The sequence below is a fragment of the Gasterosteus aculeatus genome, chromosome X, assembly GCF_964276395.1.
Source record: "Gasterosteus aculeatus chromosome X, fGasAcu3.hap1.1, whole genome shotgun sequence".
Lineage (NCBI taxonomy): Eukaryota > Metazoa > Chordata > Actinopteri > Perciformes > Gasterosteidae > Gasterosteus > Gasterosteus aculeatus.
This window is the reverse complement of record NC_135698.1, coordinates 1913269-1936783: the sequence shown is the minus strand read 5'-3', so window position 1 is coordinate 1936783 and position 23515 is coordinate 1913269. Positions and strand designations below refer to the sequence as shown.

The following is a 23515-nucleotide window of genomic DNA, read 5'->3' as shown; positions in this document are numbered from 1 at the left end:
AGGTTTTTCCACGATGTTTGATCAAAGAGCAGCGATTCTAACGGAGTCACAAGAGGAGGATAAATGAATACATTTGGGAAGTCAATGCAGACAATATTCCATCCTACCGATATAATATAACCGCCAAGATTTTACTTTTTTTTAGCACCAGATCAACAACAGAAGTAATTCAAGGTCTTCTTTGTTTTTTTAATAAGCAGCCTTATGGTATTTGCTCACAGACACAGGTGAGCCCCCTCCCACCATCGGTTGTCTGCAACCCCCCCCGGAGCTGTACACACAAACACTGCTCTGCAACGTTTCTGCAAACGAGGCTGAACCTTTTGCTTCTGCCTGCGTCCAGGCTCCACGTTGAAAGAGCTAAAAAGAAAATGAACAACTGTATTTGCCAAAATTTGGACTATTCTTTTCTTACGTTATGGAGGGATAGTTCTGTGCTCCACAGCCTCAATGAGCTGATGTAGTGTTTTTGTTGCTTCCCTTGTGCAGGCCCAACAAACACCAGGCCGAGCAGGGCCAGGCCGGGCCGGGAGGGGTTGGCCTCGGGGAATGGAGACCACAGGGCAGAAGCTTCTGTTTTTGCAGTGCCAACGTGTGCCTGCTGCCCGATTCCCTCGCCAGGTTCAACAACCTGTCGGACACGCACAGGAGAGCGCGGGAGGTTGGGAAGAGGATCCGCAATGGTGCCAGTCGGCCTCAGATTAAGATCTACATTGACTCCCCGACCAACACGTCCATCAGGTGAAGAGAGCTTGGTCCTGGTCTTCCTCTTAGAGGAAGTGAAAGCATTCCCCTTTGTCATAAATGTCAATTGAGTGAATGCATTTTGAATCGTTACTTCTCTGTGTTTCGTCAGCGCGGCGTCCTTCAGCAGCCTCGCCACGGGCTTCCGCCGCACCTCCTCTCTGGACCATCGTCCAGACCAAACACACACCACCAACGGCCCGGCCGACCCCGAAACCGAACCGCTCACCGAGTGTCCAATTCACCCCTCGGGGGCGGCCGACTGCCCCGTGCATCCCTCTGCAGGAGAGCAGGGTACCTCTGAATGCCCCCTCCACCCGGACGGAGGAGACACGACAGCGGACTGTCCCCTCCACACGGCGGGGACCAAAGGCAGCTCCGACTGTCCCCTTCCCACCTCGGGAGAGACTCCAGACTGCCCCCTTCATTCCACGGGGGCTCAAGGTGGTCAAGACCATCATGACTGTCCCGTGCATGGGGACGTTGCCCAGACGAAACCCTCCTCAGACTGCCCACTCCACGCCTCAGCGGTCCAGATCAGCATCAGCGCCCCAGAGCCGGAACCAGAGGAAAAGGAGGCCGAAACAGGAAACCATCGGCCCGGGGAGCAGGCGGGGGGTGACACGGGCAGTATGACGGCCTCCAGGGAATCCCTGGCTCGTTACCACGGTGGCGACGGTGGCGTTGGCATATGCTCCAACAACACTCTTTCACATGTCCCCCGCACGTCAATCTTCAAGCGCCCGGGGAGAAAACGCCGCCACGGAGATGAGACATTCGACCATGACATCTCTGCCTTTTTCCCCGCCAACTTGGATTTCCTGGCTCTACAGGAAGTGTTTGACCACGGGTCGACGACCAGACTGCGGCACCAGCTGCACCGCTACTTCCCTTACGTGCTGAGCGACGTCGGCCGGTACGGCTGGAAGGGGTGCTGCTCAAGGTTCAAGTTCCTGAACAGTGGGCTGATGCTGGCGAGCCGCTACCCGATCCTGGATGCGCGGTTTGAGTGTTACCCCAACGGGAGAGGGGAGGACGCGCTGGCGGCCAAGGGCGCGCTGTTTGCCAAGGTGAGGAACTATTGCTGTACTTTCTCTTCCTCTTGGTTGCATGGTTACTGTAATGAATTAATACTAGTGAATACAATCTGGTTGGATGTTTCGGGGTGTGTTGGCGTCATCAGACCAAGCGGTCTCATGGCCTTCCCCCCAACACGCCAGACCACTTCGACCCCTTAAAATGCGCCGTAGTCTCCTGCGCGGTTCCACGCAATTCTCCACATGCCGTCGCAGGCTCAGAAGGCACATTAACAAGGATTAACTTCGTATATGAAGACCGTGTCCCGGCATGAAACGGGTGACGCTGTGGGTTTGTGCAAATCGTTTTGAAACGGGCTATCGTACCTCAACCAAAGGTTGAGCCGATATGGCGCTGGGCTCGCGCTTCCTTCTGCAGCGTTGAGCCGGATCGACCTTTTGTGTCACTTTGCTACGGTCTCGCAAAGTGGTTTTCGGAGTCGCCTCTGGATGGTTAGCGCCGTGACCACTTTGGGAAATGTCATAACTAATATTCCGGTCTATATTTAGACCGCCCGGCTTTTTGTCAGACAATCAGACAACTCCGATTGTCTCCTCCCTGTTCACCGCCGACGTAACATGGGAAACATCCCCTTTTTTTAATCATTCTCTCATTTCATGTCAAAGTAAGCTGAATTAGAAGTGAATGTTACAGCGGACCTCATTTTATAATTTCCCCGCAGCACACATTCGTCTAAGCTCTGATTACTGCTTGGTGCCGTTTCAGCCAGCAGCTAATCCTTTCATCTCTGACGCCCGCTATCCGTACCGTTGGCGATGCAATAATTGAATCCTCCTATTAAAGTCTATTTATACTAAATGAACTCATTGTTAAATCAATTGTAAAAGAAAGATAGAGGGTTACAATGACCTGCCAGCTGTCCGCATGAATTACCGCGGATCTACTTCTACCGCTTCACTACCTCACCCATGTGATGTCCTTGTGTGAACAACGCCGCATGTTTCATGCACTACCGACACAATGCCTTGCAAACAGTCCCTCGTGGAGGTGCGTAAAGGCTCCACGGTGTTTTTTTTCTGTGTGCATATTGTATTAAAAAATATTGATAGAAAACACAAGGTACCGACTTGTAGGATGCAAATCCTTAAGATTCAAGCCCTGGTTGTAAGTGAAAGCTGTGGAATTACGGCGACTCCTCTGGTTGCCGCCTTCTATAACAAGCCCTTTCCCCTGGAGAGGAAAAAAAATCATCAGTGCACAATGTAAAGTTCACAAACACACCGTGCAACGAATCAGAGATGTTGATGTTGTGTTTATGTCATTAATGGTTAACAAGGTCATTAAATTAGGAGCGTGTGGACGGGATCCGTTCCCGCCAGGACGGACCCGCTACGTGCCGCCTGGTTCCCACGACGTGCACCTTGCATGCATGCGTGTGTGTGTAAATCTGTGTTTGTGCACACATGGCCTCCACTTATACGAGATCCGATAAAGACGCTCTCCATCATCACGGCGTGCGCGCTGACAGTTACTGCAGAGAACGAGCTGACCTCACATTCCACCTCCTCCTCGTCTGGGGGGGGGTCATCCCCCCCCTCCCCCAGTGTGTGTGTGTGTGTCTGGTGCGGCGGTCCGATGGTGATGGGATATTTGGTGGTCAAAGGAGCAGCAGTAAACCAGTGGAGTTAAATCACCACAATAAAAGTCCCAGTTATTTTTCGCTGCTGTGAAAAACACATTTTCCCTAAAACCTCCATTATTATTTAAGACTCCTCCTCCTCCATTCTGTATTGATGGACTTGTTTTTCATTGAAAGATAGCAGCTAATAAAGCTAAAGACGAGTCAATGCAATACACGTTTTCTCTCTCTTCACAGTAGAAGCTACTTTTCCTTTTTTAAATTGAACGATAGCAGTAAACAGAGATCCACTAATCGCAGCTAAACGCCTTTTAAACAAACATTTTTTCCAGTAACCCCCTGTTGTTTTGTCATATTTAATATCGTTTATCGACGTTCATTTCTTCTCTCTCGTTCTCATATTCTGTCCCTTAGAAGTAAATCTATGAATAACACGATTAGACGAGTCTTTGATGTTCCCTCCGTCCCGCAGACGTCTTGGCGGCGTGAACCTTCTCCCTCCGTGACCCTTCGGTCGCTCTCGCTCATTACCGCTCAGCGCGGCGCCGCCAGCCGGGGGGGTGGGTGGGGGGGGCGCATCTCATTAGGCGCGCTTCATTTGATGTGCCTGATGTTCACAGCCACCGGAGAACCATGTGTCTTCTTCCACATCAAACACAAACCGGGACGCTCAGTCGGAAGTCGTTGTCAAAGGGATGATCCCTAAAATTCTTCCTCTTTTTTTTTCTTTTGATTGTTTTTGTTGTGCGCACTCGTAGTATCAGTGTTCACGTTTACTGTTTACCTCAGACACAACGTAATTATAAACTGACTCAGTAAGAAGCGAGCAGGCACCCGGAACAAGATCAAGTGCAAACAGTTGATCGTTTTCTCCAACACAAACCTCAACATACTTTATACATCTTGCCACAATTGTAAAATGACTAATGCTACAAGAAGACTCTTCCCTTATGTCCTTATTCCCTTATGTTAAATATCAGCATATATACTGATTTATTTATTCTTTAATTTTTTTTTTTAATTCCCCCCAAAAAATTGTAAAATGACTAATGCTACAAGAAGACTCTTCCCTTATGTCCTTATTCCCTTATGTTAAATATCAGTATATGTACTGATTTATTTATTCTTATTTATTTATTTGTTCTTTAAATAAATGCAGATGTTGCACACAGAATTTTTTTTTTTAATTTCCAGAAAAAAAATTGTAAAATGACTAAAACTACAAGAAGACTCTTCCCTTATGTCCTTGTTCGCTTATGTTAAATATCAGCATATATACTGATTTATTTATTCTTATTTATTTATTTGTTCTTTAAATAAATGCAGATGTTGCACACAGAATTTTTTTTTTTAATTCCCCCCAAAAAATTGTACAATGACTAATGCTACAAGAAGACTCTTCCCTTATGTCCTTATTCGCTTATGTTAAATATCAGCATATATACTGATTTATTTATTCTTATTTATTTATTCGTTCTTTAAATGAATGCAGATGTTGCACACGGAATTTTTTTTTGAATTTCCAGAAAAAAAATCCCTTACAGGGTATCCGTCCCTACGAAACATGGAGAGAAGAGTGAAAGAACCGACTCCAGAGCGGCTCTACTTCAGTTTTGTACGGATCCGTAGCCGTTTAACCCTTTTGCATCGTCTCGTCCTGTTGGATCCGAGCAGCGTTACGTGCATCAGAGCGCCGGCTCCCCGTTTACTCCTCTGACCCTGCGTGAACGGCACAAGATGGCTGCTTGACTTATCACAGTCAATGAACAGCAGATTGAATTCATATTTTCCTTGAAATCGGCAAAGAAAGGGGGCCATTTATTATTCAACCTCAGCGCGGTTTGTCGAAGACAAATGTTGAGGACATCAGCGCGTTGAGCGATCGGACGGCTCCTTTCCGTTAGCGGCTAGCTTCAATCGACAGATGTACGTACGCGTGCATCGTTTTTTGTACACGTCTGCGTAAGATATCCCAAGACTCTGATGTTTCCAGAGGTGTGCATTAGGATATTTGTTGGTGATGAGTGAAGAGGAGTGTCTTTAGTTTGCTGTGACAGACTAGAAGGAGATTGGAGAGGCAGCGCTAGAGAAATTCATTTAAAGTGTTTCCCTGAAGGGAGCGCCGACGCGGTCTGTAATTAAAGCTTTTGAGCTCAACATTTATCCCCTCTTATAATTACTTCAAACTACTGTGTTTATGGTTGAAGAGTTGTGTGTGTGTGTGTTTGCATGTGTGTAAATACACAGTACAAATCATTACTATGGACGGGAACACACTAATGTCGATGAGGTAGAATGGAAATCAATGGGTCAATTCCCCAAACCAACACCTGGCCACAAAGAACACTATTCACTTTTAAAGTCCATTTCATTTATTCACAGAAATCTTGTTAATTGGTTAGTCAATTCACTTCATTTTATTTTATTTTGTAGAGCCCAAAATTACAAATTTGCCTCAGAGGGCTTTGCAGTGTGTACACATGTGACATCCTCTGTCCCGAAACCCTCACATCGGCACAGGAACAACTCCCCAAACAATGAGAACCCTTTCATCGGGGAAAAGGGAAGAAACCTTAGTGAGAACGTCAGAGGACGATCCGTCTCCTGATGGATCGACTACGATGACGTCATGTGTACAGAATGAACAATGTAGAAGATGAACAACACATACGACAGAAATGATTCAGACATTGCGAGTAGTAAGCAGGTGTACGGCAGGGACCACCATCACATAGAACCACAGTCACATAGAACCACCATCACATAGAACCACAGTCACATAGAACCACCATCACATAGAACCACCATCACATGGAACCACCATCACATAGAACCACCATCAGATAGAACCACCAGCACACAGAACCACCAGCAGATAGAACTACCATCACATAGAACCACCATCAGATAAAACCACCAGCACATAGAACCACCATCAGATAGAACCACCAGCACATAGAACCACCATCACATAGAACCACCAGCACATAGAACCACCAGCACATAGAACCACCATCAGATAGAACCACCAGCACATAGAACCACCATCAGATAGAACCACAGAACATAGAACCATCAGATAGAACCACCAGCACATAGAACCACCATCAGATAGAACCACCAGCACACAGAACCACCAGCAGATAGAACTACCATCACATAGAACCACCATCAGATAAAACCACCAGCACATAGAACCACCATCAGATAGAACCACCAGCACATAGAACCACCATCACATAGAACCACCAGCACATAGAACCACCAGCACATAGAACCACCAGCCCACAGAGCCACCAGCACATAGAACCACCATCACATAGAACCACCATCACATAGAACCACCATCACATAGATCCACCATCACATAGAACCACCATGAGATAGAACCACCAGCACACAGAACCACCATCAGATAGAATCACCAGCACATAGAACCACCAGCACATAGAACCACCATCAGATGGAACCACCATCACATAGATCCACCATCACATAGAACCACCATGAGATAGAACCACCAGCACACAGAACCACCATCAGATGGAACCACCAGCACACAGAACCACCAGCACATAGAACCATCCACAGAGGCTGTGGGGAGGGAAAGCACAAAGCCAACAGGACTCAACTGACCCGTAACTTGAGTTAGGGTTTGTGATGTGACAAAAGTATTTTAATGAAGTTAAGTCAAGTTAAAGGTCTTAAGTCAACTTGAATGACTCTCTGTTGACTTGGCTGGAACTTGACTTAGTCGTCACATTGTCTCATCTCGTTTGAGACAGGACATTAACTGGAACAAACGTCGTTACGATAAGTCACAATAACTGTGTGATACACGGTTTGTAACAAATGGAACACAGTAAAAATGGATGCAGCTACGGGGAACAATTGATGTGTTTGTTGGAGGATCTTCAAAGTACAACGAAAGCCAGTCAGCTACAGGTGACTTTCTATCCAGACACCAGTACATATTTAAATAAAACTACATGATATCTATAGCAGCACATGTGGAAACGCTGCTGCTTAAAGCCACTGGTTTATCATCACAACTATTTCAAGGTTGTTTTTCAAGTGAAGGGATCAAACTCATGCAAGTAATACATGGTGAAATCTGCGCTCACTCCTCGTCATATGTGAAGATAATTAGTCACGCACGCTTGTGAGGGTTCATACTCAGGCTTTGATAAGCTCAGCCCGGTTTGGTTGGTTTCCAGTGTGAAAACAGCTCGTTTCAGTTCCGCTCGGTTCCGTGTCAACGGCCTGTAACGAGAGGAAGTCTTTGCAAGCTTCAGCATCTCACATCCGGCATTCTGACTCATTCGCTTTTTTTTCATTTCCAAAGAACTAATTTCATCTCATATTATATTTTAACTCATACATTCCTTCCCTTCGTTTCAGAATAAATTGCTCCCCTCCGCCGCTTAACAGAACTCCAGTCAGCGTCACACCACAGACAATACAAACGCATTGAAAATCCATTCACTTCTGGTATGCGTGAGTGCACACAGACACACACACACACACACACACACACACAGGCGCAAACACAAATACACACACACGAATCCCCCTGGTCTCTTGTCAGTTTCAGGGTGCACACACATCTATTGAAGCATATATAAGCCCCTGAAATATTGATAGAGTGCGAAGGGGAAAGAATGAGGACAGTTGGAGACATGGAGGGAGAAAGATTGTGTGTGTAGAAATATATATATATATATATGTATATCAGATGTATATATGTATACAGTGATCCCTCGCCACTTCGCGGTTCACTTATCGCGGATTCGCTATTTCGCGGATTTTCATATTGCATTTTTTTTTTTTTTGGTGCATTGTGCTCTGCATTCTGATTTGCTAAAAACTCACTCCCGAGCCGTTCATTACAGTTCTCCAACGTAATCGATGGTGGCATGTCGGTGTACAAGGATCTTTTTGCAAAGAAGAAAAAAGAGCGACAACAGCTGCCTGTCACTATGTTCTTCTCCCGAACAAACACACCTGCACCGCGGGCTTCAGAAGAAGAGAACACTGCAGAGCGCAGTCAGGATGCAGCGGCCCAGTCTGAAGGGCAGTGAAACGGCCTACACGCGAGTCACTGTATTTGTATTACATGTAATAGTTGCTAATTGTAAAAAAAAAAAAAAGTTTTCTATTTCGCGGATTTCACTTATCGCGGGTCATTTTCGGAACGTAACCCCCGCGATAAACGAGGGATTACTGTATATATATATTCTAACTTCCATTTATCGGTTGCAAAAAGACAACATGCCATCGGCCGTGTTCCAACTGTGCAATAAAGAGCATTTCCATTAAGTATGAATTAAGTAAGAGGGATCATAAGCAATATTATTAGAAAAGTCAATGAACCATCTGAGTGCATTTAACCAGATGGGAAGAGCCCTTTTCTCCTCTTCAATCCCATTATTGTTCTGAAATACTTCATCCATTAGGGGAAATTGAATTAGTGCCTAAATCTTTTACACGTTTACTGTGTTTCCGTCCACAACGTGAGCCTCGCGTTTGGTTATCGTGGTCATCTAATCAACCTAATGCTGCATCACGGCTTTTTTCTTTATGAGCCTCCTGCAGACCGCAAGCCGAAGCAGCCCTTTTTTTTTCCATTTATTGAGCGTCGAGCCTCTTGCGTGTCTAAAGGAAAAGTCCCACCTGGAGAGAAGAGCAGCTGAAGTCTCTCCTCAATCGAAAAAGACATTAACTGTTTATAGTTTACGCACATCGCTTTGGCTTGAACGCAAGCGCGGCTCGGCTGGCTCGAGGGCTGACGCTGAGAAGTCATGTGTGAGAGACGGCGAGAACACCGAGCGGTTGTTTCCGCTCTCTCTGCATTTCCCGTCTCTTCTGATCGTGTTTCTCCGTGGTTGTTTTGGAGCCTCCTCCTCGTCGGTTCGTTGTCCGTTCGAGTCACATTTCCGCGGCGGCGGCGGCGGCCCCCCCTGACGCTTTGGGGCCCCTAGGCCTGTTTCCCGGTTATTCATCCATCATGTAGCAGGAGAGCTAAGGGATCAGACACACTTACACGGATGCGTCATGACTCATGCAGACCCACACTGAGTTGGAGACACACAATATGGAGCTTTTGCGCTTCTGTCCATCCACCATCTGCACCACCGTATTACGGCCCGGGTCGGTTTTCCGTGCAGCTTTGAGATCAAACAGCAAATCACCCGTTTTCTGTAACAGGCGACAGCGGGGTTTTTTTTTTGTTGTAGAAACGTTTCCACGGCTTTAGGAGCAGCTCACCTCGTCCCCGCCCAACCTGATGATGCTCAGCGTCACGGCGTCCTCCGCCCACTGCAAACTCACCACCCGTTCATTCCTCCACCCTGTCTGCATCCACCCGCCGGCCCTTCAGAGCCGCCGGGCCTCCACTCTTCACTTCACTGAAAATGCAATAATCGTCAAAAGAAACGACATGGGAGAGATCACAACAATAAGAAGCCAATATGCTACAACTTCGCTTTTACAAAACCTCCAATTTGTGAATAAAGTCCCGGATCAAATATAGAACTCGAGGAAATGTGCTGAGTGACATTCACCTGTTTTATAAGTAACATGGACGATGGACTGAAGCTCATTTGAGGTAATTGTCGTGTAACTACCAGCTGTTATGATGCACAAGTCATAATTCTATAACACGATTACTTCACCGAATGCAATTTGTTTTGAACTTGATTCGGCACCGGCGCCGGCGCTTCACGCTCGCCGGCCCTCTGAACCGGGCGGAGAAACACGTGTGCGTGACGTTTGCTTGTGGTCCTCCCTGCAGGTCCACGTGGGCACCTCCCACCAGGAGCAGAGGGTCGTGGGATACCTCACCTGTACGCACCTCCACGCCATAGAAGGTACAGTCCTGTTCTCACGCTGTCTCACACACACACACACACACACGCACGCGGACATGTGGATTCGACTTCCAGTTGTGCGCCCGGACAACGCGTGTGCGCTCCACCCAAAAAAGGAGATCTCTGCGCGTCTCCTCCGGGCTGTTCCCGTGGCAACCTGCTCGAGCCGCGCGCGGCGTCACGGCCCTATTTAAAGCCTCCGCTCGATGCCTCCCTCATTTCAGACCAAAGACACCCCCCCCACCTCCCCCCCCTTTGGCCTGCTATTCTGGGCTCCTTCTACGCCTCTCCAGACTAAACACGGCAGCAGCAGGGCTGCTTCTAAAGATACATCAGACGTAGAGCCTCGGGGGGGGTTCGGTATCGGGGGGGAGCAAACAGGGAGCTTAATACCACACTGAGTGATTCGCTCTCTGAGAGCATCCACATTCCATCCGGTTAGAACACGTACATTTAGCAACGTATCCCACACATAGGCGGATATACAGCGATCAGGCCCCCCCCCGCCACCCCCCCCGGCTCCATCCACACAAAAAAGGAAAAAAAGATGCCTTTCATTTCACGTGTACTCAGCGTAATCAGAGCCAAAGCCACCTACTCGCCGCCGGCAAGTATCTTGACGCCTCTTTGTTTCTTACACGTTCTTCCGTTCGGCTGTTATTCCTCGTTCTCCCCCCCCCCCCCCTCACACCCCCCCGGCTCTCCCATTTATCAGATTTCCTGGCAGCGCCGGGACCTGAGAGGACGGCGGCCGAGGCTAAAATAGCAAAACAGCTACTCTGTCCACACATGTTCCCGCAAAAAGGGGGGGCGGGGGGGCTGGTGGCGTGTGTGGTAGAACGCCGTGTGTGTGTAGGAACCGTGGACGGGCAGCGTATGGGGGGGGGGGGGCGTTGGCAGCAAGGGGGCCCGGGGCGTCTTCACTTCACCGTGGCCTCTCACTCCCTCACCCGTTCATTCAGGAGCCACCGGGGAACCGTTTTGAATTCATGCATGTGCTTCCTCCCCCCCCCCCCCCCTCCCCCCTCCTCCCCCCCTCTGCCACACACACACACACACACACACACACACTGTCTACCAGGGGATGCCTCCGTGCGCTGCGAACAGCTGGACCTGTTGCTCCAGTGGGGGGCCCAGTTCCGCCAATCCTCGTCCCGCCCGGCCGAAGGAGAGAAGGTGCCGGAAGACCTGGTGGCCTTTGACGTCGTCCTGGGGGACCTCAACTTCGATAACTGCTCTTCAGGTTGGAATAATACCCCAGAGCTCCTCCTGTCGCCCACGCCGACATGATGGGGGGTTCATCTCTCAGCATCTACGCTTGTAAAAGCAGGTGTTTTACTGAAGAAACTAATACAATATGAACATCTTGTATCTACATTGAAGGGTAACGTTTTGCACCACTGACTTCCGTATTCTTTGTGACCAATTGTCAAAACGGTGTCCGTTATTGAAGGAGGAGTCAGTGACGGACTCGTTTGGGACAATTCGCCATCGTCAATGTGCGGCCTGTTTAAGGATGATTATTATTGGCAGCGCTGTTTGATTTTCAACGTCACGAATCACTGTTCAGCAAATTTCCCCTCTAACGACAAATTGTCTTATGCATAATTAGCACGTTATTGTCGGACGCAATTCAGGGGGCAGTGACAGCAGAGGAAGACGACTGGTTTCTATTATGTGCAAGTGTGAATGTGAGTAAAAGCGTGTGTGTGTGTGTGTATGTGTGTGTGTGTCCTTGTGTCTTTTTCAGAGGACAAGCTGGAGCAGCAGCACGCACTTTTTACTCAATACAAGGACCCATGTCGCCTGGGGCCGGGGGAGGACAAGCCATGGGCCCTGGGTAACACACACACACACACACACACACACACACACACACACACACACACGCTAGCTGGTCCTCTACAGGGACACCATCACGGATACAGATGTGTACATCAACACTACGCACTGACCCACCAGAGGTGATGTCAGCAGACGCAGCGATGGGCAGAGGACGCTCCACCGATCCACGACTCTAATCCGCCGACGCCGGAGGCGGGGGGGGGGGGGGGGGGGGGGGCGGTTTGGGGTCTGCGTGTGAAGCGTTTTATTTAGGCCAGCCGTATTTCGAGGGGGGGGGAAAGTGTGGGCAGGACAGAGTGAAAGGGCTCGTTCACAGAAGGGCTTATTTATTCGGCCCGGTGGGGGGGGACGGCGGTTTTGCGCCCGCAGATTCGCCGTTCGGCAGAAGGAAAGGAGACGGGGAGCAGAAGAAGGAATCGGTTTGAGCCCGATCCCTTTTCACGCGGCCCGTCCCGAAGACGGTTTAAGACCTGAACGCCGGCGTGTTTTCATCAAGTCTGGTCGAAAATCTAGTTTCCCCGCGGCCGGCACGGGAATCCCCCGGGGGGGGGCCGGCTCGGGGACCAGCGCGTGAAGCAGCGGCGTGGAACAGAAAAAAATCACACGTGTGTGTGTGTGTGAAGCTGTGAAAAGGAAACAGAAATCGCCTCCACTCGTAACCAGGCGCCAACAAGTACAACAACGGGGGCCCTCGAGCTGCTTCTCCCGGCATATATTTGACCTGCTGAGTATCTGCCACGGGGGGGGGGGGGGGCAAATGACGTCCCCCCAAAGACGTCTACTAGAAGATAGTAGAAGCTTCACACACTGCTGCGTGTATTGGTCACAAATATCACACAAATAGCACCGCATCCACACCGTCAGAACATGGCGTTACATTTGTGCCACAAAACCAACCAATCAGAGAGTTAAAGAAGGTCCATTGCGATTGGCTGTTGGTCTCCAATCACAACGCTTCCTAAAGAGGACGAAAAGAAGTCCGGCTAGTCACCATCAGACATGACCGAAGCAAATGATGAGAACAGCGCGTGTTTTCATCCAGGCCGTTAGCATTTAGCACAAATGCTGCAAACCTCCGCGATGCTGCAGGTGGTTCTACCAGCGTTGTGACTAAAATATCGTTCTCTGTGCTCAAAAACTTAAAATGACGCGCTCAGGATCGTGGCACAAATATAACGCCATATCAGAACAGCCCTTTCGTCCTCAGGGCGTCCTCCACCGGACTCGAGGAATTCCTTTTTTTAATTCAGTCACGGGGCAGAAGCGCTCGCGCTGTTCACGCCGTGTTAGAATGAAGACCCGAGGCGAGAGTCCGCAGTGACGCGTCTTCATGTCATTCCACACAGGGACTCTGCTGGACCCCGGCGGCCTCTACGACGACGAGGTCAGCTCGCCGGAAAGTTTACAAAAGTAAGTGTCGCACGCGCTCCGTGCTTTTCTCCACTCAAGATGACTTCCCAAAAAAAAAAACGCAAACAGCAACCTGCGTCGTTGTCGAGAGTCCGTGTGACAGTATGAAGTCCACTAAATGGACACTAAAGACACTCATGTTTGCACTTTCATGTCTTGCATACTTATATTAAATATTAATTAATTAATTATAATAATATATCATTATATTAATTATATTACATGTGGAAATATGTGTTTTTGGCGCTGTTTCCAACTTGGGATGAATTGATACATATTTTGAAAATAAAAACGCATGTTTTATATAGTTTATATATCATATTGCAACCCATTCAAAACAAAGAAGGAACGACCCAACATAAACATTAGAATCTATATGTTCAATTCATTTTGAAGCTATTTCATAACCTCTACTTATCTGGTTAAAGCAAGGCGCTTGATTTGGAGACGCGTGGAACAAATTTGGTTTTGGCTGCTTGTTCTGACGGAAGCGTTTCGTCTCAAGCTGTTCAGGTTCCCGTCAGAAGAATTAAAGTCCCACCAAAGTGTCACGTTCTCACACCTTGAGCCGTGTAGTTTCTCCTGCGTGGTTCCCTCCCTCCTCGCCTTCCTTTTCCCGCGTTTGCTCAACGTCATTCTTCCGATCCGTCCCCGCCGTCCCCCGTCCCCCCCCTGTGTGTCTCCCTCAGAGTGATGGAGAACGAGGACGCGAGAAAAGAGTACCTGGTGTTTCCTCCCAGTAAGAGCCAGTGTCCCGGCAGCAGTCAGAAGGGGAGGAAGATCCCGCTGAAGGGAAACGGCCGGCGGATCGACTACATGCTGTACAGCGACGAGGGCCTGCAGCCGGACTGGAAGCTGGTACGGGGGGGGGGTCGCGTCTTTAGTGCAGGGCAGAGAAACGAGGCCGACGCCATCACGGCTGCCCGTCTGTGTTCACATCCGTCTCAAACCACAGCTGTCCGATGCCCCCTGGTGTCTGGATTTAGTAGTAGTAGCTCGTAGTAGTAATATTGTGCAGCGTCCAGCAGGGGGGCAAAACACAAGAGGTCAAAGAGCACGAGCGGCATTGTTTTGAATCCCAACTTTCCCTCAAAGTCCCCTCGATTGCGGCGCCTGATGATCGTTCTTCTCCACCTGCAGGAAATCGAGGAGTTCAGCTTCGTCACCCAGCTGGCCGGCCTCACCGACCACCTGTCTGTGGCCATGCGTCTGGCTGTTTCCACAGGGGAAGAGGAGCCTTAGATTGACAACGTGAACCTCTGAAAGTAAATACTGCCACGGAGGAGTCAGGCGACCCGCGAGAGGAGAGGACAAGTTTACAGATGTGCTTGAAAGGGAGAGCGAGAGAGAGAGCAAATTCTGCAAGAAGGTTGGAAGGGGAGAGCGAAATGGGTGATGTGAAAGAGGAAGACTCTGGAGGGGAGAGATGAGCAGGGGCATTCGGTTCAGACAGCCCGAAAGATATTCATCTTCCTGGGTAATCCATCCACACAAACACCCCCCCAGTGATACATTTTCTAACACACAAACACAATCGATAAACACTTTGACGGCTGAATATTCCCCCGACTCTCCGCTCTTCTCCTCCGACACTCCATGTTGAACTCAATCCAAGGTGGGGGGGGTTTATTTACATTCATTTCTTTTTATGTAGCCTATTTAAACGTATTCCTTTTATTTCAGCCCAAATGTAAGAATGGTTCTTTTTCTTTGTTATTATTCTACTTTCAGGGACCGTTGTGTAAAAGGCAAACGCCATCATTTAAGCGAAGCGTCGGGCGTTCGGCTACTGACTTGCGTGTGTCCCTGTTTTTGTGCTCCTTGCTCAATGGCTGTTGGTCAGTGACCTTACTGCTCCCACGTCGGTCCCAGGAACCTCAACAAGTGTCTTCTTTTCTAAAAAAAAAAAACTAAACAAAACTAGTCTTTCTAAAAAGGAGAAAAACCACACGTTACAGTTTCTATTGTCGCCACACCACTTTTTATAGGAAGTTTAAATGCCTGTTTAATACTATATGATATGTTTATAAAAAATTTAAAAAAAAGGTTATTGTATAAGGGAACATGAAATTGGAGAAGAAGTTGCTTGTTCAATGCATCGCGACGTTTTTAGCATGCGTTTTAGCCATGACGGGAGGAAACGAGACATTGGTTTTGCGTGATAGTAGAGGAGGCTTTGCGGATGCATGACGGGAAACGTGATCAGTTTACAACAATAATATAGCGTCTTGATATACTTGCCTGGGGACGAGTGAAGAGGTACACACTTACCGTATCCCGGTGTGACATTTGTGCATGCGAGACTCACAAACGTGCGCGCGTGACAATTCTGAACACCCGCAGCGAAACAGGGGCGAGCCTCAGCCGATGTTACGCGCCCCCCTAGTGGCCATTTTCGAGGTCCCCAAACGACATCTTTGAGGTTGTCAGCTCGTTAACGAACCAATGTAGCCATATTGTGACGCAACTGCAAAACCTCATGACACAGAAAGATTTGGACAACATTATGCCAAGTTTGCGCAAAAACATTTTCACAATATACAAAGTAAAGAGATGCAAGGAGAAGAGATACAAGGGTTTCGTGGGACAACATTTGAAAACAACTAGATATGTATAAATGAAAACACAATAAGTCTGATATTCCTAATTAAGGGAAGATTCAAGCTCGCTGTGAAAAAAATCCCGTCACACTGTTTTACCCGGAAAGCTGTCGAGGATTACGGAAAGTGAATTTACTAAAGCAGCCGTTGTGTGTGTATTGTTTAGTATATCTTAGTCTGATTATTTATTACTTCAACAAATCCTGAAATTTTCCATGTCACATTTTTTCCGCATGTCAGAGAATAATAAAGCAAAGCACTTACCGTTGTTACTTTTGAAATTACACCAAAGTCATTCCACTCGTATAGAAAATAAATGGTATTTATGGACGCACTGCATCTGTATTATTAGTATGTCATCCAGATCCGCCCACTAATAGACAAAGTACAAGTTATTGAATGCAGACATAGCATGAAGTAGGACAATGCAACACACCTTTCAGTGTGTTCGGATTGTAAGCAAAACAAACTTAAAGGCGTAAACAGAATAAAACTACGGTTGAAGTTTTGGAAAAGTTGTCTTTTCAGGCTACGTATGTTGCCCGCTAACGCAACTACCGCTAACGTCTGATCCGCTATAATTCAAACTAAATTAATTGCATTAAGTCTAAACACACCTTCAGATTTCTGTCTCCCCCACTTGTCTATTGACTACTTTATCAACTCACTGCTTCTGCTGCTGATTGGCAACAATGTGCTTTACACCAATGCTAATGTAGCGTAGCATTCACGTTGGAATTCAACTCCCAATCGGTAACAGACATGGTGTTAAACAGGGATGGGCCAAGTTACCATTAAATCAATCAGCAGTCATCCAACGTAAGTAATCTGCATTAAAAGAAAAACTGCAGCAAGAATATTTCATGAAAAATCCCTTTTTTGTCATAATAAAGTTATGAAACGTTACCAAACTGCAGCTTTAATGTAAGCTTGCTAACGTTAGTCACAAAAAGCTACTGATCATACCAGACCAAAGAAGGCTGCAAAAACCTTGAACTTAATTGAATTTGATTTGTTTTTATCAAAGCCAATTTCTGCTTATAATTTGCCATAGGAGGGGTGTTTTATTTCTTAATTAAAAATGTTTAGAAGATTAATTTGTGTTAGCGGTGATGGTGACCTCCGTGTCACTCAACACCATGCATGCTAACGTGCTAGCATGGATCTCCAGAATGAGAAGGTGAGACGGGTCCCTGAAAACACATGGACCATGTTTGAGGAACATCAGGCAACGTGGGACACCTGCAGACTCGCGCTGTACATAATTCTTTTGGAGATGTATGTGGAAAATCACTCATGTAAAAAAGCCGTATTTCCCCTGAATAAAACATGCATTACAGTAACACTTTAGGTTTCCAAACACTGATTGATTTCCATGGTCTGCACGGTTTACGTTTACATCAGCAATCCAGAGGAGCTTCAATGCATGTGTGTGTCTGTGTGTGTTCAGGCAGCTCATTTATGTTATATCAATTTTCTCAATAAAAACGGTTGGAATCTGTGTTTTTCTGAACACACTGTGTTGAATGGTAGCGTAAGATGGAGAGTACAGTGTGAGGTTACAGATGTGTGTGTGTGTGTGTGTGTGGGTGGAAACGCACTGGTTGTTCTGTTGTTTATGTCCAACTGTCATATTTCACATTTGGGTGTGAGTCAACACATCACCTGGATGCTCTGACACGTCTTTATGACTCATTACAGCGCTCTGATTGGTTGAGAGTGAGTCACACGGGGGGTGCATTATTGGGCGATAACGTACAGTTGCCGTTCCCATTGACCCGAGCGTTCCAGATCACTGCACACTCCAAGTAACAGGTTTTTTTGCGTGACAGTTGACATTTTAGCTTTTAGCTCTGTGGGGATCTCCGAAAAAAAAAAGAAAAAAAACGCACACAAATGATCAGTTTCGGGGCAATGCGAGCTTTTGCAAGCGGACAATTAAGGTGGACGTCATGAGCGATGAGGATGAATGAGATGGTGCGAGACCCATGCGGTTTTGTAGTTTTGTATTTGTGTTTTTCTTCAGCTCAAACCTCTGGAGTTTACGATAAGATCAAATCCTCGTTATCTACCGAAATAATCCTGTAAATGCGCTAAAGGTACTATAGTGAGGGACAAAAAGGTGCTGTCTCAAGGTCCCTGAGAAGAAGCCTTTACACACCCGGCGCGTTTCACACGTCAATATATTTATATTTGTGTTTTTTGTCCTGAGCAGTTTCGCACAAAATTCCTTACTACCTTTCACAATAAAAGCCATGTCTGTATAAGATTCATAGCTGAGCAAGCCGCGTTTTCATATTTATTCATTGAAATCAACATGTCTTTTTTGGTTAAATAATAAAAAATGTTACCCGCTGATGAGAGAACTGAAATGAAGAATAACGCCCGTGACACAGAAAACGTTGTTAGATTGACTCTAATACCTGAAGTCAGAAATCACTGTTAGCTTGAGACCGTCTGACAGAAACCCCCGGGCCACTTTCATTTCCCCTCATAGTTAAAACAGCACACAAAACAACATTGAGTTCAAATGAAAGGACACACACACTTAAAGGACACGCCTATTAAAAGTGAAAGGGGGTTTTAAAAATAGTCCTTCTGCTTTTCGTGAACATGTTTTCCACCGAAAATGTACATTGAGGGAAAAAAAAAAACCCCTTACACCGAAACCTAAGCGAGATCAGCCATATGTGACGGATACAAGGCGATGAGACGCAACACACGTGGACCTCATTTCCTCATCATTCTCAGCCGCGAGGTATTTATTCATTCTTTATTAGAGAGACATTCTACTCAAACAATGGAACAGATAGTGAGGGATTTTGCATGTGAGTCCTGCTCATCGCTCCGTCACAGTACATATACAGTCACTTGTTGCAGATGGTGTCGACCACCAGACAGCAGGCCTCATAACCGTAGGCCACAAACCGGTGGGGGGGACGTCCCGGTGACCACGTCCACGTCCCTAAATTAAAAAAGAATCAAGAGTTTGTTCGATGAATCAAGTGTCACGTTACTCTGAAGGAAAATGCCCCTTTATCAACCCTTTCATCGTTTGTTTCGCACCTCTTACACCGTAACAACGCATCTCAAATCCCACAGATGTTTTGCCTTGTTTTAATGGTTTTATCCGCAGCACTTTAAATTGCCTTCTCGTTGAAATACGAATAAACTTGCCTTGTCTTTGGACGTGAAACTAATCACATCCAGCTGCAGGAGGTGTCTCCATAAATCACTGCGTCAGCCCTTTTAAGTAAAGTGTAATGAATATTTATAATTATTATGAGTCAGACATACAGATTTACAAGTTCTTACACAAAGCTCGCTCAAAGATCATTTAGTTTACTTACTATATACACCAGTTTAGCAGTACAGTGAACATACTTCACAGGTTAACGTCTCTCTCGCTCTATTTATTGGATGCAGGACGTTCACAGGCCTGAAGAAATGCTGTAAAACAATAAAAGGTGTTTTGACGCATTGATACGTGAATAATTCAAATAAATATTTCAACAGTTGTCTGAGGAAAATAACACCGGTTTTGTGGTAGGCACGTGAATTAAACGCATCCATGTGTCAGGTGATTAAATATGGGCAAAGGCCAACACGTCAACCGCTAGGCTAACTTCTTTTCCCCCGAAACCGTATACTTTCTTTTTGCAACATAATGTCCCTGGACACCATTGTGACTCTCCCACCAACCGCCCTGAGACCCACTTATGTGACCACCGAATCGGAAATGCTTCCAAAATCCATGTTTACATGATCAGGAGAGCTGGTTAGCTGTTAGCTGTTAGCGGCCAATGGCCAAAAATAACAAAAGCTGCTGCTTGTGGTGGTTGCGCTAATATTACGTTGTGGTGGGCGACTGTGGGTGAGTGGGGGAGCGTGGTCGTCCTCCAAATCAGAGGGTTGTCGGTTCGATCCCAGGCTCTGCTAACGCCATTGTCGATGTGTCCTTGGGCAAGACACTTAACCCAACGTTGCTCCTGTAGCTGCGACTGCAGTGTGCGAATGGTAGTGACTGACGGGCAGGTGTGGTTCTCCTGTCATCAGTATATGAATGGGTGTGAATGGGTGAATGATGTCATGTAGTGTTAAAGCGCTTTGATACCCCTTTTCCACCAACAAGAACCAGGTGCTGGTTCGGAGCCGGAACTAGAGCCGGTTCGGAGTTGGTTCAACTGACGAGCCTCCAAAGAACCGGTTTGCTTTTCCACCGGCTAAAGAGCCAGCGCACTGAGCGCAGAGTCCTACGTCACGGTTACGTCTCATCTTTCCCAGCAACGTTAACGCGGCGGCGCCAAACACAAACACATCATCAACAATGGCGGACGTTGCTTTGCTATTGATGTTCATGGCTTTGCGGACCTACACATCGACGTCCAAACACGGCGGATCAAACGTGTTCGCGCGGCTCACCTTTTTGCCTAGTAGCGTCCATTGTGTCGTTGTTAGCTCGATTAGCTGCTAGCGAAAAATGGCTGATCAGAAAGTTTATTCCCTTCCCTCTCGCACCGAGACCAGTCGCACCGAGGAGCAGCTCCGCTCATTTTGTCCACTTTCACCTCTGGCAACGGCAATCACTTAACGAAACAAAGATCAGGAGCTCCTGGATACTTACAAAACCAGTGGGATTATATTTTCTTTTAGATAAAACAGGCATTTTTCAATATTTTTACGACTTCCTCAACGCTACGCGGGGAGGCCTACCAAACAAGATAAGCCTGAGCCTGTGCTACAGTGCTAAAGGTAATTAGCAGAAGATGCCTCCCTTCTCTTCGGAAGATTACCACAAACTCGTACAGAAGATTTTACTGCTGGAAACAAAAGTTAATCGGTTAGAGGTAAATGTAGAAGTAAATGGACCATGTGGGAACAACACCACTCTAGCAATGACTCAAAACAATGGACAAGAGCATGCTAGAACCCAGCTAACTAGCAATGATGGAACTATGAAGAAACTGGAGGACTCTGTACAGGGTAATAAATCTACCAGCGACAATCCTCCCTGAACCCCTTTTACTGGTTGGGAGCTGGTGCTTCTTTGGTGGTGGAGAACCAAAGAACCCATTTGAAACTAGGTTCTGGCTCCGAACTAGCACCAGTTCTGCTTTGGTGGAAAAGGGGCATGAGTGGTCGGAAGACTAGAAAAGCGCTATACAAGTACAGTCCATTTACCATTTACCATGATGGGCTCAGGCGCCATTCAGTAAAAAATGTGTTTTTGGGCTCGAGCTTGATTAATCACACACTTGAGGCTGGCGCCTTCGTTGTATATCGACAACGTCGGTTCCACATAGATCTCAAATATCTCTCGCTTGTCGTCGCTGTGACGTATTGGTCACAAACAGTCGCTCGAAAGGGAAACCACGCTGGGAAACAAAAAGCAGTACTTCTGTTTAACACGCCGGCCTTCGTTTAGGGAAGTGAAATTCACTCGACGCCAACACACGCGTGAAACTCCACCGTTCCCCTCGGAAGATTTAGGACACGTCATAGTGAAGTCCCAGCGTGGCCCGTCGGGGTCCCCCCCCCCCCCTCACCGCGGGGGGTATAAAGGAGAGAGCGGACCCAGTCGAAGTTCACACAGCAAGCTGACAACACTCGCCTCGTGATACACAGTGAAGCAAGATGGCCGCTGCTCGTCTGACTCTGTCCGTGCTGGTGCTGATGCTGGCTGCCGCCTCTCTGACTGAAGGTAGGGGCCTCGATGACCTGTCAATCAATCGCTTGAGTATGAACGGCTGCTTTGGATGTGATTCACCTGATCACAGCATGATATTCTTTGTAAAGTGGTGATAGTGTGTCATCTTATTCTGGTAGACAGGATTCAGAAATGCAGTTTTACAGCTTATTCTGATGTTAGTTTGTAGCTCATATAAATATAAATATTGTTTATGTATAAATATATATAATTCCTTTTTTTTAGCTCATCTCTTTATCGATTGGTGTGTGTGGATTAGGCCTCAATTCATCAAAAGTTACCATTAGATAATTATCTAATGGTAACTTATCTAATTATTAAACTATTTTAATTACCTACTTATTATCTAATGGTAAATACATTTTTTAACATTTGAGAAAACCTGTGATACAAAAACGTTACTTATGTCATCAACTGTGGATATTTCATGATAATATCTATCAGTCATTTGTTTTACCCCAGTCACCTGTACTTTTACAAGACATGATTTTAAATGAGTTTTTAAGCCAGTTCAGTCGTACTTACATCCACCTAATGGCTATACCTTTGTATTCATTGGGAAGAGAATGTGTTGGTAAGGTAATGCCGCATATTTGAGCATTGAGAGTAAACTTGTAATCCAACATATGAAGGGCTCACTGTGAGTGATCGCGGTGATATCTGTGTTGGTGCCATATTGAGCTGAGGTGACCTTAAAGTTGAACCAGTGTGTACAGTAAACACCAAATACCAGCTTCTAAGAGGAAATCAAAAAGGGAACACAAAAGCAGCAAGCATGTGACGCCTGTGAGTGTGAGTATGAAGGTTGTTCATTGGTGTGTGTGTGTGTGTGTGTGTGTGTGTGTTCAGGCCTGCGTGGCGCCGGCCCGAAGAGATGCTGCTTCCGTTTCAACGAGAACAAGGTGCCCAGCAACAACGTGGTCGGCTACACCAAGACCAGCCAGCGCTGCTCCAACCCCGCCATCCTGTAAGTACCCGTCCTCAGAGACCCCCGTCCCGTCTCCACGGATGGACCCCCCCCGCTGACTTGTCCTGCTTTGTGCACGTGTTCAGGTTACAGACTGTGACGGGGCGGAAACTGTGTGTCAGACCGTCGGCCGCGTGGGTGAAGGAGCTCATCGATGCCAAATTCGTCCAGGGAGAGAGGTCCAACCTGTAACCACGACAACGGCAGATAGTCAAAGTCTGTTTCTTGACGCTTCAATGTCACGGCGTGTTACCATAACGACCGCAGAGCGGGATCAACATGCATAATATTTACTAATACAAACAATGTCGTTGTGTATTCTGAGTCTCACGGAGAGACGCGTTTAATTTAAGTATATGAAACAATATGTGTAGTTTGTGTCTACCGTCATCACTGTGAAATGCTGTTGCTTTGTGATTGGAATTGACTTAACGGAACGTGCACACTGCAAAAGAGCGATACCTCCCAACTTTATCCTGTAGTCATCGGTAGAGAATAAGCTATGCGTCAATGCCACTATTTCTACAGTAAAACCTCAGAGCTTCCTCTTGTTTTTCTACATGTAAACTAAAGTGGTGATGAGGTTTTTTTCTATTTATAGTCATGTTTTGAACTAAAGTTATTGTACAGATAAGTAAAAAAATGTATTTGTGCAACTGATTTGATGGTGCAGAATTAAAGCAAGATGATATGTCA

General features: G+C 46.8%; 2 protein-coding genes across 4 annotated transcripts in view; both read left to right on the top strand.

Annotated features, from left to right (window-relative positions):
- Positions 1–17490, top strand: part of LOC144382929 (sphingomyelin phosphodiesterase 3-like) — a 37593-nt gene extending 20103 nt beyond the window's left edge. For both annotated transcript variants that reach the window (XM_078082239.1, XM_078082240.1), the window contains 8 exons: positions 490–741; positions 857–1814; positions 10215–10290; positions 11372–11533; positions 12041–12130; positions 13482–13545; positions 14235–14403; positions 14686–17490. In XM_078082239.1, the coding sequence (XP_077938365.1) occupies positions 490–741; positions 857–1814; positions 10215–10290; positions 11372–11533; positions 12041–12130; positions 13482–13545; positions 14235–14403; positions 14686–14787 (1873 nt within the window). In that variant the 3' untranslated portion in view covers positions 14788–17490. The remainder of the gene's footprint in view (positions 1–489; positions 742–856; positions 1815–10214; positions 10291–11371; positions 11534–12040; positions 12131–13481; positions 13546–14234; positions 14404–14685) is intronic.
- A 1346-nt stretch (positions 17491–18836) lies between these two features.
- Positions 18837–23515, top strand: LOC120809654 (C-C motif chemokine 4-like). Of its 2 annotated transcripts, XM_078082241.1 has the most exons (4): positions 18837–18903; positions 21571–21846; positions 22702–22819; positions 22906–23515. In XM_078082241.1, exons 2-4 carry the CDS (start codon positions 21780–21782, stop codon positions 23009–23011), a joined length of 291 nt encoding a protein of 96 aa, XP_077938367.1. In that variant the 5' UTR covers positions 18837–18903; positions 21571–21779; the 3' UTR covers positions 23012–23515. The 2 variants fall into 2 exon arrangements, with proteins under 2 accessions (XP_077938367.1, XP_040019559.2); XM_040163625.2 differs by lacking the exon at positions 18837–18903 and having other exon boundaries at positions 21447–21846.